Consider the following 21,033-nt stretch of genomic DNA (forward strand, 5'->3'; position numbering starts at 1 on the left):
CTTCCAGGGTGGAATTAGGGTTTCAGTTTCTTGTGTTTCTTTATTGCTTTATAGTGAATTTTGGAAGAGTCAGGACAGAAGTGTCTTTTCCTCTGTCATCTTAGATTCATCTTGATATTTCTAACAGCTGGTATAGTGTCTGACTCTTAGAAGGTGCTCCAGTGTTTTAGAACTGTCAAATCAGTGAGTTCTTAATGCACTATTCTCTTAAGATAAACAATTTATTCTATGCCCTTGAGGGCTATAGTTTTTTTATATGTCAGCTGAAATAAAAGAAGCTTTGAATTATTTTACAGCATTAAATGTAAATTTAATATGTACAATAAAAGTTAAAAAGAAAATAAGCGTATTAATCTCTAATATACATATATACAAGCATTTAATTTAAACATGGATGCCAAATACACAAATGCACTTTTTACAATTGCCTAAAATAATGTGTGTGTGAGTGTATGTTTGTGTGTGTGTTTTAACGATCACACAACAGTAACATTGCCATTTAGCTACTGCTTCTAGGAAAGGAGGTCTGTAATTCTACTGGGAAATAATAATCATACATGCTTATATTTCTACAATTTTAGAAGCAACCTATGTTCTTCTGGGCTACTTCTCACTTAAAAAATTTACCTTTAAGGATTTAATACCAGTTTTAAACTTCAAATGAGTTCATAATGTAACTTTATCTTTCATTTTAAATTCAGTTAATCTTTTATTTTCTAAGATAAAGTTTAGATATTCCAGTTCTTTTTGTATAGCAGTACTCTTTCTTGTAGGTAATTCTCTTCCATATTAGGCTTTCTTGATGTCCTTTGCAAACTTGTGGCCACTCCTCCTAAGTAGAAACATTCCTCATACTTTTTTTTATAGGTGGGGTGCAGACCTCTGAGAAGATCCACATTAGAGTATAGCCTTTCCTTCCTGTCTCATTCTGTGGACTTGTAGTACATACTTTGTTTAACAAGCTTTCTCTTCCAGCTCTCTTTTGTAAAAGATTTGGTTTCTCTTTTCTGATCTTCTCTTAAGATAAGAATAACCACCGTAGCTCATTTTCATCCATGCTCTCCAATATATTTCTCAAATCTTATGGTTTTTAGAACTTAGATCTATACCCACAAGTTTCTTTTGGTGGACGGCAGTGAAAAATTGTTTTGTTTTTACTTTTCAAATATAGAGAGTTCAGTGAACTGCTATGTACCTACTCCCCAGCTTCAACAGCCATACTTGTTTCATCCATTTATTGGTTCTTCTGTTTATCTTCCCTTTGTTGGAGTATTATAAAATAAATGATTTCACTACACCTCCAAAGTACCTTAGTTATGCATCTCAAAAAAAGAAAAAAAAAAAGGAGTAAACCTTCTTACATAATACATTGTCATTACCACACCTAAAATAATTAATACTTCCTTAACATCTAATACCCAGTCCATATTCAGATTGTTCTAAATGACTAAATGTTGTTTATGGTTTAATCAGATCAAGATCCCACAGAGTCCGCTTACTATATTTGGTTGTTAAATTTCTTAGATTTCTTTTATTCTAAAACATTTCCTTCTCCCCTTACCACCTTTTAAAATTCCATTGACTTGTCGAAGAAACTAGTAAATTATAATGGAATATATACCACAGTGTGGATTTGGCTGATTGCTTCCTGTGGTTATTTAACTTGTTATCCTATCCTCTCTATTTCCTATAGACTGGAAGTTAGAGCTAAAGACTGATTAGATTCACATTCAGTTTTGGGGAAGTGGTACAGTTGTACAGAGTACACATTAATAATATTTAGTTGTCCTGCTCTCAGTGATGCTAAGATTAATCGGTGGGTTCAGATGGTGAAAGTCTGGTGCCTCAATGGTAAGTTACTTACCAGTCTTTTATTTAGTGGCTTTAGCCTTCATTGATGACCACTGCCATGTCAATTTTATTAAATAATGATCTTCTATTATTTTCATTCTTTCCATATTTATTAACTGGAATTCTGTATAAAAGAACTTCCTCACATTTACTAGAGCCCTTTGTTACCCTGAAATAAAGGATAAATAAACAAAATGTTATATAAATACTTAATTTTTTCTCTTTATCCATTTTCAGAATATTTACTTCATGTCCTAGCAAATTCCAGTAGGGTTCAATACGTTTTTATATTTTTGCTTTGCTTTTTGGTAGAGTTTTTTCTGTGTGTGTGTGTTTTCTTTTTTAAACATCATTGTGAACTCATGGCTTTAAAAATATGTATTTAGTGTTTTAATCAGTTGCCCTCATTCTCTTTTCTCAAAATGTTACTTCTTTGGTTAGTAGGAGACTTTTTAACTTGGCTCTTGAGTCCTTTTGACATGACTTTTGTCATCTTTGTTCATTTCAGACAGACTGTCCCAGGCTCATTATATACCTTTTCTGCCTCATGTCTGGAATTAGACATTTCTCCATGAAGCTTTGATTACCTTTAGAAGAAAGTGGTAGTTAAACACCACAATCTAAGCCTTAGGGGTACTTGTTGCTACTACTTTTCTTCTAGCCCCTTTTAGTGAGCAGAGCTAATAAATAGCTACAGGAGAAAAATTTTGAGTTTATACTAATATTGCCAATTAAAATTTAAAGTTACAGAGTCTTTTACTTCTTTTGATTTTATATCTGTAACTCTTGTATGCTGAAATTTTTGGTTCCTAACAACAATAATATAAGTATTTATGTGCTTTACTTATAATACATCAGTAAGACTATCAAATGACAGATAAGCTTGCTTTGTACTTGAATATATACTGAAGATGTAAGCCCAGATATTGTCTTCCAAGATCAGTTGAAGTAATTTTCTGTGGTGGTTGGTTATGTGATCAACTCGATGTAAAATGAAGTTCATATGTGTTAGTCTGTTTCAGATTTTTAGCAATTATTAATTTCCTCTTTGATTTTAATGATTATTTAATATATTTGCATAATTAGAAAGACATATGTATGTAACAGTGATAAAACAAGTGGTTCACTTCTGTATCTGTCACTTCTACTCTTTCCTCCCTCAACTATAGATAGGTAACCATATAACTTACTGTCCAAACTAGGACACTTTTGAGAGTGAAACCAGTGGGATAAACCTGAACCAGAATTGACCTGAATTGGCTCAAGGAAATTGGGACTAATGGTTTCATCCTACCTGTAGCCATTTTTTAAAACTTTAATAAGTATTCTTTCCTCCCTTCCTTCTCTCTCTCTCTCTCCCTTTCTCTCTCTCTCTCTCTCTCTCTGTCCCTCCCTCTCTCTCCCCTACCCCCTTTTTTGACCTATTAGTGCCTCCCCCAGCCCTCAGGCTCTCTCCCTCTCTCTCTCTCTCTCTCTCTCTCTCTCTCTCTCCCTCTCTCCCCCTCCTTCCCTCCCTCTCTTTCTCCCCTTCTCCCTCCCTCCCTCTTTCTTCCCCTCCCTTCTCTTCCCTTTTCTTTTTTCTTTTCTTTTTTTTCCTTTTCTTTTCTTTTTTCTTTCTTTTTTTTCTTTCTTTCTTTCTTTCTTGTTGTAGGTCCTGGGTTTTCACCACTTTGAATATTTGGTGCCAAGCACTTCTGTCCTGTGAAGTTTCTTTTGAGAAATAAGCTGCTGGTCTTATGGGAGCTCCCTTGTAGATTACTAACTGCTTTTCTCTCGCTACTTTTAAGATTCTCTCTTTGTATTTAACCTTTGGTATTTTAATTATGATGTGTCTCGGTGTGGGCCTCTTTGGGTTCATCTTCTTTGGGACTCTCTGAAATTCCTGGAGTTGTATGTATATTTCCTTCACCAGGTTAGGGAAGTTTTCCGTCACGATTTCTTCAAATAGATTTTCATTTCCTTGTTCTCTTTCTTCTCCTTCTGATATCTCAATGACGCAAGTGTTGTTACGCTTGATGTTGTCTCAGAGGCTTCTTAAACTACTTCATTTTTTTGGATTCTTTTTTCTTGTTGCTGTTTTGATTGGGTGTCCTCTGCTGCCCCATTTTCTATGTTGCTGATGTGATCCTCCATTTCATCCACTCCAGTGAGTCCCTCTAATGTATTCTTCGTCTCAGATATTGTATTCTTTTCTCACTGGCTCCCTATTATGTTTTCCATCTCCATTTTTATGTTTGTTTTTTTTTTTTATATCTCTTTGTTAAAGTTCTCACTGAGTTCATCTACTCTTTTTCTAAGTTCCTTGAGCATCATTATAACCAATGTTTTGAACTCTGCATCTGGTATATTGCTTGTCTCCATTTTGGTGAATTCTTTTTCTGGAGCTTTGTTCTTTCCTTTCATGTGGCTTCTTTGTCTCTGCCTTGTGGCTGCCTCCCTGTGTCTGTTTCTATATGTTAGGCAGGGCTCCCAAGTCTCCCATTCTTAGTAGAGTGGCATTATTTAGTAGGTGTGCTATGGGAGGGGTCCAGCTGAAGGCTAAGTTCAGCCGCAGTCTGTGTACTCCAGGGCTATCTGGTAAGAGTCACCAAACTTTCCACATATGGCTGCCACCCATGCTGGGCACATAGTTGCCTTGAGGGGCCAAGTTAGAAACGAAGGCCTGCTGCCACTGGTGTGGGGCTTGGGGTTGCTCAGCAAGAAGTACAAGGCATGCCGAGGCCAGATGCTGCTTCTTTGGGTTTTGTGAGCCTTTGTGAGATTTTATGAAAGTTTGCAGCAGGAGCTAAGAGAGCCCATTTGTATGGAATAAAATCACTGTAATCAGCTTGGGTGGGCCAACAAGTTGGGAGAAGGGGAGTCTCAGGAAATCCCTGGGCAGAGCGAACTATGTAATCCAAGTTGATGGCACCTGTGTCTGCAGGCTGGGAGTGGGGAGGGCTCAACAAATGAACAATGGCTTCTGCTTACACCTCTGTCTGGAAGCAAGCCGCCCCTCCAGCCCTCACCTGAAGCACAACTCAGCGCCTCCCCCTATTCCCTGGCGCCCCTGGAGCAACTGCCCCAGCACTAGAGCTCAGTGAGTGAGTCCATCCAAGTTAAGGTGTGAGCCCTTTAAAGGGAAGGTCTCCGCTTCCCGCAGCCCTCTGTCTCACTCAGCCACAACCTTCTCTGGTTTTCATCGCCAGAGGTTTTGGAGGCTTCTCTTCCCAGCACTGGAACCCTGGGCTGGGGAGCCCAGTGTGTTGCCAGGACCCCTCACTCCTCAGGTGGGGGAGATGGCTCTGCAGCCAAGATAACCCTCCCGATTCTCGATTGCCTCACGTGGTTGTGGGACCAGCCGTTTCACATCTCCGCCCCTCCTACCGTTTTAGGTGACCTGTTATTTGAGGTGACCTGGTTATAGGGCTTCTGTTCAGCCAGACCTCAGGTGACTGACAGTGTAATGGTTGCTCTGTAGTTTTGTTATAATTTTTTTGTGGTTGCTTGAAGGAGTGTGTACTTCCTTTACTTTCTATGCCATCCTGTGAGGAGGGAGAATGTCTCATTCCCAGTTTATGGCTACAGTTCTGATTTTAATCCCTTAGATTAATTTTATATATTCTATAATTTCATCTAAATGGAATTAAATAGTACCAGACAGTGGCTTAAAATACATTTTAGAAAAACATGAAATGATGCATGATTTAATAATAGACAAATTTAAGAAATTAGAATTCAATCCATGTTTAAAGTACATTTAAAAAATGAATTAATAGCAAATATTAAAGTATAAGACAAAATGAATAACTTATCCCAATGAAGAAAAACATAGCAACCATTAACTTTTTCATCTGGAACACTATCCCATGGAATTCTAGAATTCAGTGGTGCACTGTTTGGATAATGTTAATTTGGAAATAATTTTTTCTGAGACTAAGTTCACTTCCAGTACTTAATGAAAGTATTATAGGCTCCAAGACTAGACTGGGAAGCCTGCCGAAAACCTGCTTTTCAGTAACAACTCATTGACCCATTTGGCCACACTGTCTCACAGATCCTAGACCTTATCTTGGTGAGTAGAGAAAATGGGCTTATGTAAAAGGCCAAAGAAGGTGGGAAATGTCAGGCCATGGACAGTGCCTGCAAAACTCAGGAAAACAATATCAGACAGTTATACACTTGAAACTTGGAACACAACCCTGAGCCTTTGATAGGTTCTGTCACACCATCAACTAAATATTTCTTCTCCAATCCTGCTATGTTATTTGGCTTGCTGATAACAGAAATACCTTGACATACACACATCAATATGGGTAAATACCTTGAAATCTGACTTTCAGTTCATGGCTACAATTCCAGTAACAACTTGATTAGGTCGTGCCATCTTCCTTTTGGAACATCCATCCTTTTTGTTGTGACTGTGCCCCTTTTATCTCAGATCAGATCTAGGTGTATCCATTGGCTCCTACAGAATAGATTTCTGTCTTTTTTTCACACACAAAAGCACATTGTTACTTTATAATATTGAAGAACAAATATGTGCTAAGAGTTCAGCTAAACTACTGGTATGGTAAACGTTTTTTTAAAATTCTTAACGACAAATATAATTTTCCTTTCTTTTTTTTAAAATACTGGTTGTTCTTCCTTTAAGAAAACTATGCAAGTTATTCAGATACATCATGATCTTCCCCAAATTCAACCATTATAAATGTTTGATTGAACACATATGGCAGATTGATATGCCAAAGGATATAGGTTTTTTTTTGTTGGGATTTATTTTGCTAAAAATGTTTGATTGATGTTTATAATTGTTACTTGACAAGTACTAAGGGCACCAAAGACTAGAGTCATATTTTTTATTCATAACTCACTGTGGAAGCTGATGTATTGATTTAAAAAACTGATAACAAAATCGAGTTGAATTTATCCATTGGGACAAATAGCCAAGGACCTAATCCCTAGATGACCCCAGTCATAAGTGTTTTCTACTAGTAATAGTAGCTCCTTCCTTTTAGTGAATTTTCAAGGACAGTCATTAAATACCCTTTTTCTTTGCCTTGAGCCCACCAAAATGTGTTAGTTACATCAAATATGAGTCATAGTATAATATTCAGAAATAATTTCAGTAACCTTTTTTCCCCAAAATAAGCTGTTAGGTAATTGTTTTAATTAAAGTGATTTTTTTTTTTTAAGTAGTCAAAATGGAACAGTAATGGCTTAATTCTGACGTATTTTTCAGAGAAATTGAATAGTAGTACCTTTACTCCAAATTGACCTTAAATAATTTTTTCTTTTATGATACCCTTGGGCCATTAGATTGATTTAACTTTCCTGACTCTTAAAAATTATAATTGGCCCCAGATGTCTAAAGTAAATTGCTTATTATTTAAAAGTCCCTTATGTTATCATAAAAACAGGTTTGGGGATTGCATTATGAATATTTAGAAGTTCTTTTGCTTTTGATATTTGTATGTGACCTCAAATATGAGACCCAAATAGACAAGGGGCCTGTTTTGATTTAAAGGATTTTTTAAATCACTCAAATGCATGGTTCACCTTCCTTGTCCAAGAAAGAACCTTGAATGTGCTTGTAGTATATGTCCTATATATCCTTTGCTTTTTAAAAAGACATTTTAAGCAGAGATACTGCCCCATTAGCAATAAGCACATCTCCTACCCAGATCTTGGTTTCTAATACCATTATCCAGTAAGAGGAACCAGGGCTCCTTAGAGAAATGGCTGTTTCTAATACGGAGGCAGAAAATACACAAGATAAGCCTGGAACATATTATAGTACCAAAAAGCAAGGAAGTGTAAAAATAAAATTACCCATATTGATGTACGTATGTCAAATTTACACAGGAACCAACTGAAATAGCTTGTAGTGACCAAAGCTGGGGAAATGAAGCAACAAAATAAAGTACTATTGGGTTATAATCGACAGTATAAAGTAAATATTTATGAGTCTATACTGATATAAATAAATTAGTGGAGGAGAAAAGACAAATCTCCCATACAGAAGAATTAGAAATAACTTATGTAGATACTATGCCCTTAATTTGGGGAGCATGACTCCACATTCCTTAAGTGTGAACTGCTAATAGTGACTTCCTTCTAAAGGGTACAGTATGGAAAGGGGGGGAAAAGAGTAACTTGCAGTGGAGATACCTGACATACACTATTTTAGCCAAGTGATCAAGGTCTCCATCAACAGTTATAAATCTTGATGATAGTATGTACCCTTGAGCTGATGCGATGGAAATAGCACTTCACCTCTGTGGTCTTCCTCTCAATAACCCATAACCCAAATCTTATAATGAGTAAAACAAATTCTAAAAGTGAGGTATCCTACAAAATACCTGACTAATACTACTCAAACTGTCAAGGTCATCAAAAACTAGGAAAATTTGTGAAACTGCCTTAGCCAAGAGGAGCCTAAAGAGAAATGATGACCAAATGCAGTGTGGCATCCTAAATGAGACACTGGAATAGAAAAAGGACATTAGGTAAGTACTATAGAAATCTGAATAAAGTATGGACTTTAGTTAATAATAATATATTAACATTTATGAATTGAAACAAATGTACCATACTATAAAAGCTGTTAATAATAGGGGAACCTGGGTAAGGGTGTATAAGAGAACTCTCTGTACTTTTTTATTTTTCTGTAAAACTTATTAAAAAGTCTATTAAAAATAGATTACAGAGGAAAAAATATAGTATGGACAGTATGATCCTGTATAAAAGAAATATCTATTCATATATGTTATTGTCAAAATAGAGACCTTAAAATTTTTATTAAAAGTGTACTAAATCTACAGATAAATTCGTGGAGAGTTGATATAGTTTTAATATTGAATCTTCTTACACATAAGCATGGTATTGCTTTCTTTTTAATGTTTTATGTCCTTAATGTCTTTCAATAGAGATTTATCTGTTAAAACAAAGAAATTAAGTTAAAATGTTTATCAGTCCATTAAACAAAGGACAGTAGTGTTGTTGGTGCTATAAAAGTTTAGAAAATCAGATGTGATTCTACTACCGAATGAATTAATTGTAGACATTTGTAATTTGATGCTTTTTAAAAGATATCTTGAAGAAAAAAAAGATCCTAACTTCTTAGATCATGCATTCCATGTATAGAATTTTGTCTAGTGAAACCATTTTTAATTATTTAAAATATTAGTGTAGCAACATCTAAATTGGATTGACCTAGTCAGGGAATATTTTGTGAAAATAATAACTAGTGTTTATATAACATCTTTTAGGTATCAAGCACTTTTCATATATCAATTCATTTAGTCCTTACAACAAACCTAAGATGCGTGAGAGTGTTATCATCCCTCATCTGTTTTACAGAAGACACTGAGACCAGAAAGTTTAAATGACCTCCTTAAGGTCAAACAGTCTGGAGGAAAGTCAAGATTCAAGCCAGATAGTCTGGCTTTTAAATCCATGTTCTGTGACCCATTGCATTATATGACTTCTTGTATGTTATACTGTATATATTACTCAGCTTCTTATGAAGACAAAAGTGAATATGGTGTCATTTTAAAATAATGCAACATAGTAGCTTTCATTTATAGCCATTATAACTATTATTCTTAAGTTAATAAATGATATTGGATTTAATGAATAGATATTTACAACTACTGGTCATTCGTGATCTCTATTAAGATAATGGGATTGGTATATATTCAGCGAACTCTACATTTTCTCTTTGGATTTAGCCAGACCATTTGAGAACTGCATACTTAGATGGCATTGTTGTGGCCTTTTCTAATGTTGCTTCTGCCTTTCTATACTTGGTATTATGCATTGAGTCTGCATTGAGAGGCATTGTAGAACTGTATCAACTCATGAGAGGACAGACAGTGGTGAGAATTTTTTGTTTATGAAAACAGGGCATGGGTTTTAAAAGATTAAGGAAAGCTGCTCTAGACAATGGGGTGTCCTCGTTTCTCAGTTTCAGTCATTTGTCTCAGTGGTGTCCTTTTTGCATCACGGCATCTTCTATATATCATCAGATAAATTGTTTCTTTTCCTTTTTTTTTTTCTTTTTGGTAATTTGTAATTTGAAACAATGGGTATTTTGTTTTCAGAAAAAGACAATTATAGTATTAATTTGGTTCTTTTTAAAACTATATGTATCCACTGGAGGTTCTGATTTACACTTTGTATTTATGCTGAGAAAACTAAGAGCCAGAGATGAAAATTTCTGTCTACTCTTGTAGCCCTCTCAAAGTGATGTCTATTTGATCACATGCTCTGCATCCCATTGTTTTTTCTGGGTAATAGTAGGTCACATTCTGCCTTAGTGATCTAGCTACAATGGCTATAGTCTCTTACTATCCGTTCTTCTAATGCAGCTGTTCTCAAACTTTTCTTTTAATCTCAGGACCCTTCTGTAATCTGAAATATTGAATCTTTAGCGATCTGCTGCTGTGGTTGTAGTATACGAAGAAATTCCAGCATCACACAGCTGTGTAATTAGAAAAGAGAAGAGTATTTTAATAGCCTTTTCAGATCATTGTGAATATTCTTCTTTATTACTACACCCAAACTGGACAAGTGGTAACTTCTTAAAGGTTAGTTACAAAGTAGAATCTAAAGCCAATTCTGAAACTCTTCAAAACTCTTTTACATCAAAATCCATTAGTCTGTCTTCAATTTTGGAATAACTTTTACCCATGCATAATTTTATAACATCATGCATTGGCCATTGGAAATTATGAGTTCACTGGGTCATGCAGATCTTCCAAATATTGACACATTCATTATATAATATCCCCAAAAATCACATTAGTTAACTTTACCACTAATGTCATCAGAAAAGTACTTAAGTATTGGGAAACAGTCAAGTCATGGTGGATGATACAAGTGTTCCAAAATTCTAATTTTTGCTTGAAAATTGAATTTCATTATCAATAATAAATACTGTGAGTTGTATCCTTAAAGTAACATACTCGCTTAATTCATTTTCAGTAAAATGTATATCATATATACAATTCTTCATAATTATAGTTTGGTAGTTATTTTAAGTAAAAATAGTATTGTAAGCAAAAAGTGGGTAGTTCAGCTCGCAACTCAATAAATGATTTTTTTTGGTACAAGCATTGTACTTAAGTATATAGTATGTTTTTCTGTGTATTTCTCAGTTCATCACACAGAATATTAAAAAGTCTTGTGTTCAACAGTCCTCATTGAATGAAATTAATCATCGTTATTGCTTCAATAAACATTTTCTTGTGTGGAACTCCTCCCCCGCTTTTTGTAAACTATATTTGGTGGTAAAGAATACAATGACTACTAGTAACAGTTTGGTGTCACTGCCTTGATTCAAGCTAAGGCACCAAATGTTTTACCCATCATTGCTTTTACACCATCAGTGCAAATGTTAGAACTATAAAATGAACAAACAAAAAACAAACAGTCTTATGAAAATTATTTTGACCATAGAACCCTCTGAAAGGATCTTAGAGACTCTAAGGAGTTCATAGACTACACTTTAGGAACTACTATTCAAATAGATTCTTTTTTGAATATTTGGAATATTGTGCTAATATAGTCAATATTTTAAAGAACACTACTAATGAAGTAATAATTTTGCACATCCAAGTAGGTTATTTAAGTGGAAGTATTATGTTGAATTTTAGAAAATATAAAAATGAAGGACTTCCAGTATCTACTACAATTAACATAAATGTATTTTTCTTTCAAACGTAATTTAAAAACTAAAATTACTACTTAAATTCAATAAATTCAAACACTACAAGAAGGTATAGATATTGAAATGTCTCCCTTCCTTATGCCCCCAGTTCCTCTCCCTAAAGTTGTTTCCCATACACACTTCAAGTAAAGAAGTACATATTTATCACACTTTTTATTGTATAAAAAGTATAATAAGCTCCAAGATATGTTTAGAATAACTTTATTTTTAATTAGATCAGAGAGCATCTTTTAATAACATTTTTGGTCTTTTTTTTCATTCAATTAAAAGTCTCATGAATCATGCATGTCAAAGAGTTTTTGTTTCCTCCTTTTGTCAGCACTGAAAGTTCTAACTTTTGGAAGGGTTAACGAGAGTTTATCTCTAATGAACTCTAGAAATTAGTAACTTTAGTTAACAACAAATTATTGATGCGAACCACTTAATATCAAAAATAAGTGTTTTAAATACAATGGCTAACAATCCAAGTTTGAAGAACAGAAAGTAGATCAGTGCAGCCAGGTGTTAGTAAACACGGAATAATAGATGAGTAGGAGAGGTTGGTAAGGGCCAGGTCTTGCAGGCTGTGGAAAGGAGTTTGGATTGTGTCCTAAGTATAATGGAAACCCGCTGGAGAGTGTACGATGGTGGTATCTAAATTACAGCTTTAAATGATCATTCTGGCTATTATATAAAAGGTGGACTTCAGGGTACAAAGAGAAGAGACAGGAGGATCCATTAGGCAGTTTAGTTTAAAAGATGATGGTAGATTGGACTAGGATTGTTGACAGCAGTGGAAATGGTGCAGCTTCAGATTCAGGAAATATTTGGGGGGTAAATGGTCAGAGTTTGGTTTGAATTGGATATGAAAAAAGAGGGAATTAATGATTGACCTATGAGTTGAGTGATTGAGGCAGATTTGAAAATTATTATCACTAAGGCGGTCTAGGAACAAGAGGCCAGGGTGGATCTTCACTGTGAATATTGAAATTGTCAAGAATGATAATGGGTCTCATGGCTGAAACGAAATAGTGATCCAGGTATTGAAGTTATTAGTAAGTGAGGGAGAAGTGGCTGAGTGTACAAATAGCTAAAAGGAAGGAGGGATAAGAGATGGTAAAATTCAATAGCATGTGTTTTAAAGTAGCTAGAGTTTACGAAAGAATGAAAAATAGAGTTTAAAATCTACCAACATATAGTTTTTCCAGCTCCATTCAAAATTTGATGAAGGTTTGGTCTAAGGCGATAGCAGAGATAAAGAGATGTGGCCTTATTGGAAAAATAATTAGAAGGTTAAACTTGATCGCACTTGGTGACACTTTGGAAATGGGAATTCAGGAGAAGTGAGCCAAAAATAGCCTCTGGATTTCTGGCTTGTGTGACTGGATATATTGTGACAGGGAACCAAGATAGAGGATTCTGTAATAAGGCCCAGGTATGCTGAGAAAGATGATTAGGATAGTTGAGTTTCAGAGGCATGTAAGGTTCTCCAGTGAAGATGTTCGGTAGGAAGCTGGATACAAGTATGTGGGGAAAAAAGATGGAAGGAGAGAATAAGAGAATAATTCATTACATTTTCCAGCTCTTTAAAGTAACTATAACTTCTGGTTCAACATAATGGTTTAAATTCACACATTTTTCTCCCTCGTACTTAAGACTGCAGTAAAATTAAATAAAGGAATAAAACTGAAAGTCAACTCTTAGTAACAAAGAGAAAGAGAGGAAGGAATTTTAACAAGAACTATCTATCTATCTAGGAAAGATGGAGACACTTGCTGTTTAATAAACAGATTGGAAGAAACACCAAAATAATTTGCCAAAAGTAAAAAGGGGTAGGATTAGGAGTGACCTTCTCAGCTAAACTCCCAAAGAGTCTCCAAGGATCATTTTTGGCTTTTGTGGGGTATAAGAGAAAGAATTAGATCTGAAAATAGCAAGATTATTTGAAGCTCTATCTGTAGAACAGCTGCATGACTTGATACCCTGCTCCCTCCCTAATTCTTCAGAAAAAGTTCCAAATAATTCAGGAAGAAAAAATTGGAGAGATTCTCTCTCTAGAGAAATTGAAGGAATTAACTGGAAAGGACTAAAACCATTGGTATGTCGTTGGTATTCAAGTCTAGGGCTTCTCATCTAGGAATTGCAGCAGAGGGAGGTGTCTCCAATCTAATTACCAAACATGCAAGGAAAACAGAACAAGTACTGTGAAAGAAAGAACAAAGTAAATATGGAGGAGAACTTTAAAAGATAAATCTTTAAGAAAACTGATTGTTATATTTTAGAGAAATTTGAGAAAATATATCTATATTATGAAAAAACGAAGCATTTGAAATTTAATTTTTGATTGGAAAAATGATCAAGAGGGGCTAAAAATAATATTGGGATGTCATAGGATATAGGGCAAACAGACAGTTGGAAAATGTAACAGGAAAAAAATAGATATTCTAGAAAAGCATTAAAAAATAGGAGAGACATTATCAAAGAATAGAAGAAAATTTCCCGTAGCTGAGAAAAAACCAAGTGTCTACAAAATGTTGAGCAAGATTAATGAAACAAGATCTACATCTAGACATATCCTCATAAAATCTTACAACTGCCAAGTTAAAGAATATTCTAAAAGATTCAGAAAGAGCAATAGAGTTCATATTACAAGGAATAAAAATCACATTGCCATCAGACTTCTTTCTCATCAGTGTCACTGGACCAATGTATAAGTGGTCAATGGAAAAATTATTTGACCTGATAAGTTATTGATCAAGAATGTGAATGTAAAATAAAAACATTTTTAGACAGCAAGAATTCAAAGTGTACTTCTCACATACCATATTTTAAATGTGTAATCAAAGATCAATCAAACAAAATGGAGCCAAAGACCAAGAAAGAGAAAAACATGGGTTGAAGGAAATGATTGCTTTAACCAGGAGTTGAGTTGAGGATAACTATTGGATAATAACTGTACAGGAGTTTGTGCTATGTTTTTTGTAATGCACAATCAACTGTGGCCAGAGGAGACACAAGAGAGGCTCAGGAAACAAAGTTTATTATACTCACAGGTATCAGAGAGGGGGTCACTGCATGCCATGCAGGGTCAGGGGAAGCACTAGGTTTTGGTCAAGTTGCAAAATAGAGGAGTGAGAGGAAAATTTGGGCTGGAGCCTTCCATGGGGTTTCCACAGGAAAGGTGAGGCAGGCAGAGCAAACAGTTTAGGATTGGGAAGTCTGAATAATTCCCATGGGCTTTGGGTTTATAGGAGTGGTCTCTAATTGCCTGTTACCTGGCTCTGGGATGATGAAGGCAGAGGAATACTGCTTCCTGAGGTTTACGGGTTGACAGAGGAGATGTGGGTCTGGATTAGTCAGTTTGCAAATCACAGGTGTGCTCCCAGCCCAGCCCTTTCCTAGCTCCAAGAATTGGCTAGCCCCAGGAGGAGCAGTCTTGCCCCATTTAGAAAGGTTTTTCCAAGATGTCAAAACATCATCATATACAGAACATTTAAATTATAAATAATACAGAGGCCTAGGAGACAATGAGTCTGATTGAAGCAGTGAGATCTCTGAGAAGCATATCTTTGAGAAGAAAATGAGTTCTATAGGATATCAAGGATATAATTGAGAAGCAGATTAAGTTTTCAGGATTTGCTGTATAAGCTTATCTGCAATCCACAAAAATAAATCCAAGAATATTAGTCCATAAAGAATTAAAGATGGCAGTTCATTTGCTATTATGAAAATTTTCTCTTACATAACAAAGGGGAGAGAATAGTGTAATGAATTTTATATACCCATCACCAGATTCAGCAGTTATCAAGAATATACCATGGTTGTTTCAGCTGTCTTTTTTTCCTTTTTTCTTTCTTTGCTCAGAAGTAGCTAAAAGCAAATTACAGACAGTAAATAATTTTACCCGTGCTTTTCCTCAGTATCAATCTCTAAAAAAAAATCCAGACATTTATTTTTTAAATCATAATGCCATTATGACACCTAACAAAATTAACAATCATTTCTTGGCATAATCTAACATTCTAGATGTCTCAAAAATGTGTTTTTATAGTTAATTTATTCAAATTGATCCAGGCAAGGCCCTCGTATTGTATATGGTTGTTGTGTCTTTTAGTCCTCCTTTAATCCAGAATGACCCCCTTCCTTTTCTTTTTCTCATGCAATATGACATATTGAAGAAATTGTATCAGTTTCCCTGTATAATATCCCACATTCAGAATTTGATTGATTACTTCTTTGTGATACCATTTAACTTGTCCCTCTGTTCCTCTTATTTCCAGTAATTTGAAGCTAATTGTAAAAGTTTGATTAGATTTAAGTTTAATATTTTTTGTCAAGAAGACCTCTTAGGTAATGCTGTGTGAAATGTAGCATGTTTTCCAATATTTTATGGAGTTCAAGAAAAAGTTCATTTTATCCTGAAATTAGAAATGTTTTCCTTTGATAACATTGGACAAGGAAATCCTATCATACATCTGTTCAGCAGTGAACAGTTTTCATAGGGTCATGTTAAGGTAACTGCCATTTACTCGTTTTCAACTTTTAGAATCAACATATAGTAAGAAAAGAAGATTTCATTGTGCATAGGCAACAGAATGTCGTCATCAAGTTCGTCATGTAAAAGTAGGAGAAGTTGCGGGGAGGAGGAGAAGTGGGGAAAATGCCAGTGACTTTATCTGCCCATGAGAGAATTAAGAGATGTGTAATAAAAATTAGAAATTTATTTAAGATTATAAAAGAAAAATTATAGTATTAGAAATATGGGAGATAGGATTAGTGTAAATGAATATAATCTTCATCTTTCATGTAAGAGGATTAATAGATAATATCTAAAGGTGTTTTTACTGCTACTTGTGAATTATTTTTATTTAAAGTCTTGTAGAGGTAACCAGATAAATTTAAGAATAGACTTTTAAAGTAGCTGTATCTGGAGAATGGAATTAGGGGATGGGAAGAGTGGAAAGGAATGTCGCTTTTCATTGTAAGCTTGGACTGTTGGTTTTCAGCCATGAATATTCATTTAAGAAAATAGTAATTTTTTTCCCTTTAGTCTTAATTTCTACACTAAAATGTGATTTCATCAAGTAAATTCTACTTTAATGTATTCTTGGTTTTCAAAATATGATGGCAACAGGTCAAGTATATAAAAGATTTAAACATAGATCAGAACAATTCTTTGTGTTTAGTAGTTGTAGATCAAGAGCAAGATAGTGAATTCTGCTTTGGTGATAGAAATAGCATCAGAATTTTATGCACCGAAAGGATTTGAAATAGTCGCCTTTTCAATTGTTGGCATTTATTTCCTGATTTTTGGCCTCTCTGACTGTGATGTGCAGAGCCAATTTCTTTAAAATTTTTAGTATAATTAGTATTTAAATTTCAGTGTGGTAAGAGATTGCCACAAAGAAACAAACTACTTCGAGAAAATGATCATAAAAAGAAATGAGAGCTCCAAAAATAAACTATATAGTCAACGAAAAAAGGGCTCTCTAATAATGATAAACTTCGAGACTGTGGTGAGAAGCTTCCCAGAAACATTTTATTAAATAATTTAAACTATGGATGGTTAGTAACTCTCCAGCCAGAAATTGATCCAGCTGACATAAAGAACATGGACAACTAAAGAACTTACAGAAACTTCAAAACATTACTTTTTCCTCCCACCCCAACAGGATTGCCCCCACATGTCATTGGAAGATCAGATTTCATACCTCACCAAGCTTAAAATAATGCAGAATTTGAAGAGTGCTTCAGGCAGGAAACAGAAGGTCAAAATCAGCATTGCCTAGGAAGAGTTTCTTGTGATGATCTCTTTGAATATAATCTTAATTAAAAAGAAAAGACAGATGAAAACTTTGTAATGGTACCATAGAAAATATTACCTAGTAAGATTTACTTTATGCTTACTGGTTTTAATGCAGTGTATTGAGTTTTAAATTAGAAATGTTTTTGGGTTAAGGTTATTAAATGCATAAAACTCCAAAACAGATTTTTTTTTTAAATGTAATGATATCTCTGATTATGAGCACTGGAGTTTCTTTAAAGTCTCAATAAAAATATTGAGTTTAGCTCTTCTAACCATTGAACTCTGTTTACCTTTTCATCTCTGATTACTAATTTTCATTCATTATAGACTCCAACAGAATTTATTGTATGTATTTATATAATACAAATATTCTAAATATTTGCTTTTAGTGGCACTTAAAAATTATTTATAGAATGATTATTAGAGCAGTGGACATGAAATCAGGTTGAATCATAATCTTGGTTCTTATCCTAAATTATATAACATTGGACAAATCATTTAACTTATCTGGGCCAATTTTCTCTTTTGTGAACAGAGGAGTCATATTTGATCATTTAATTCATGAACGCTGTCACACAATCTAAATCATAAAAGTTCATGCATATCGAAAGATTTTACAAAGAGCATGCGCAACCTTGTTACCCTCAGTTCTGGCCATGTTCTGTAAACTAACAAAATGTGGAAAGCATGAGATGATTTTCCTTCTCCCTAAGTTTACAAAATATAGGAATTTATATATTTTGTCTAACTTTTCAAACTTTTAATCTGGGAAAGAAGAAAAATTCCATTTTACACCTAATAGATGCTAAACAAAAATGAAACATAAGTTAGCTTTTAAAAATATAATGTTCACAAAAGGAAATCCAGAGAATGTGTTCAGTTCTTATTGCTACTAAACAACCTACCCCAAAACATAGTCGTTTAAAACAATAATAATCATTTATTAGCTCACAAACCTGCCTTTCGGGCATAGTTCTTTGGGGTCACTCCTTTCTGCTCCACATACTGTCCGACAACTCAAAAGCTGGCTGGGCTCATTAAACATTTTCTCAGCTCTCCCTTTTATAGCAAAACTCCTTGAAAAAGTTTTCTATGGTCACTCTCTAATTCTCTTGTGCCATTTTGTCTTTTTAAAAATATTTTTACTAACTATGGGAGGTGAACAGTGTAAATGTAGATATGCCTTACTGTTAAAATGTACAGCTGAAACTTACTGGATTTCGTTAACCAATGTCACCATAAAAAAACATAAATAAAAAATAAATAAAATAAACATTTTTAAAAAGAATTCATTTTGAAATAATTTCAAATGTGAAGAAAATTTTCCAGAAGGGTAAAAAGACTGCTGTGTCCCCTCACCCTTATTCTTGTTATTGACATTAACGAATTTGCTCCATTACTTAGAAAATGCCAATGGAATGACAGGATTATCAGAGTATACACTACACACACCGCACACGCACATGCACACGCACACGCACTCACAGTCACACATGTATGGGCACACTCCCATGACCATTCATGTCTTTTGAACCATTAGAAAGCAGGCTTTACTGATGTCCCATCACTACTAAATACTCCAGTCCGTATTTTCCAACAACAAGGACATCTGCCTACATAACTACCAGACAACACTCCAAATCAGAAAACCAACATTGGTACAACCCTGCCACCCAGTCCATAAACTCCATTTATATTTTGCCAACTGTTTCAAAAGTATCTCTTCTTCCTTTCTGGTCCAGGATTCTATCCAGTTAGTTGTCCTGTCTCTTCCAACTTATTCAATCTAAAACAGTCCCTTAGTCTTTACCTTGACAGTTTTAGTGAGTACAGATCTTACATTATGTAAGGCGACCCTCAACTTTGATCCACCTGATATTGACTGATGACCATACTTAAGTCACACATTTTTGGTGACAACATCACAGAAATGAAGCTGTGTAGTACATCAGGAGATACACAACATCAAACTTTCCCATAACTGGTGATGTTAACCTTGATCTACTGGTTACATTTGTGTCTGCCATATTTTTCCACATTAAAGTACCACTAAACCCTTTGTGATTGATTAGTATTTTGTATAACGTTTTCCAAGAGTACATCAATATGTTCCTCATCAAACCTCCACCCACTAGCCTTAGCATCCATTGACATCTCCCATCTAAATCAAGCACCTCTATTGCCAAATGGTGATTTTCTATTTTCTTCATTCCTTCTACATCTATCAGTTGACACTCTGGTGAAAGGAAGAGCTTTCCATTCTCCTCCATGTACTAATTTGTTAATAACGTAAGGACTCATCAATTTCTACTTTATTCACCTGGTGATAATCCATTACTATTGTTAGTATGCTTAATGATATTGAGGTATCATCATATCTAGGCCCTCTCAGCCAAAAAAACTAGGAAAATATTTATGTATAATAGATGTCACATAATTTTAATATGTTGGAGCTTTGATTGCAGGGCAGTAACTAACTCATGACATTATAATCAGTGAGGAAAATAAACTTATCCTCTTTGTCCCCTCCCCCAGGCATGTGTAATCCTCGAAATTATAGTGACACACCTCCAACTTCAAAGAGCACAGTGGAGGAGCTTCATGAGCCCATCCCTTCTCTCTTCCGGGCTCTCACAGAAGGAGACACACAGTTGAACTGGAACATCGTTTCCTTCCCTGTCGCAGAAGAACTTTCCCATCATGAGAATCTGGTTTCATTTTTAGAGACTGTGAACCAGCCACACCACCAAAATGTGTCTGTTCCCAGCAATAACGTTCATGCACCTTATTCCAATGACAAAGGTAACTGCCAACAGTTAACTTTTTCTATCCTCCCTGCTCACTTTTTGTGTGGTCTGTGAAGCTGTATTAAGGTGATCTTTTAGAACAGCCTTTTGGTTTTGATCTTGTATAGTTCCAAGTAAATTCTGGACTTTAACAGCCCCGGCCCAGAGTGGATAAGGGGGCAGGTCAGGCATATTGTCACAACTTCTTCATACTCTCAATGGTAGGGGCTGTGTTGGGAGATAGGTGTATGGTCCTAATTTTGATATTTGTGTTAGACTTCAGTTGTTCCTTTCATTAGATAGCAATGGTGTTGCTTACCTGATAGAGTATTGCTCGCCATCAGGTAACATTGAACGTATCCTAGGAAGTCAGGTTTTTATAGTAGTGTTGGCAACACAAATGATACCAGGTCATCAGCTAGATTTCTTTATGAGCAAGTTGATATTACATCTGATTTCTAAATGTGAACTAACTGTATCCAGTTCTCTGCAAAGGAGTACTGATGGTAGAAGGGAAACTAAATGAGAGAATGACTTACACAACTTTAAGAAATATATTAAAGAACATTTATTAGTGAAGATAGGTCATACCTTAATTCTGGAAGGTAAAAGGCATGTAACTTGTATAAAGTCTCTAATATTTTCAAAACCTCTACACAATTTTACTTTGCTTTTAATTCTTCCTAATACAAGTCCAGTTTTTTCCATTAAGCCTTCCCTTACTATTCACACCCCTGGTGATTTATCAGTTCTATAAATGGCTCTGTAAAATAACAACCTTTAGCATATACTCTCTATTAATGGTTTTTATTGTCCTTTATTTCATGTACTTTGTCCTCCTAGCTAAGTAGTCATATGGGGTTAACCACCAGGAGAACTAAAAGTTGAAACAATCAAAA

The 21,033-nt window shown here is 34.9% G+C and overlaps 1 protein-coding gene across 2 annotated transcripts in view; it reads left to right on the top strand.

Annotated features, from left to right (window-relative positions):
• TWSG1 (twisted gastrulation BMP signaling modulator 1) overlaps positions 1 to 21,033 on the top strand; it is a 42,541-nt gene that overhangs the window by 19,312 nt on the left and 2,196 nt on the right. For both annotated transcript variants that reach the window (XM_006920077.3, XM_025038688.1), the window contains exon 4: positions 19,884 to 20,150. In XM_006920077.3, coding sequence (XP_006920139.1) covers positions 19,884 to 20,150 — 267 coding nt within the window. The remainder of the gene's footprint in view (positions 1 to 19,883; positions 20,151 to 21,033) is intronic.

The sequence above is a fragment of the Pteropus alecto genome, unplaced genomic scaffold, assembly GCF_000325575.1.
Source record: "Pteropus alecto unplaced genomic scaffold, ASM32557v1 scaffold146, whole genome shotgun sequence".
Lineage (NCBI taxonomy): Eukaryota > Metazoa > Chordata > Mammalia > Chiroptera > Pteropodidae > Pteropus > Pteropus alecto.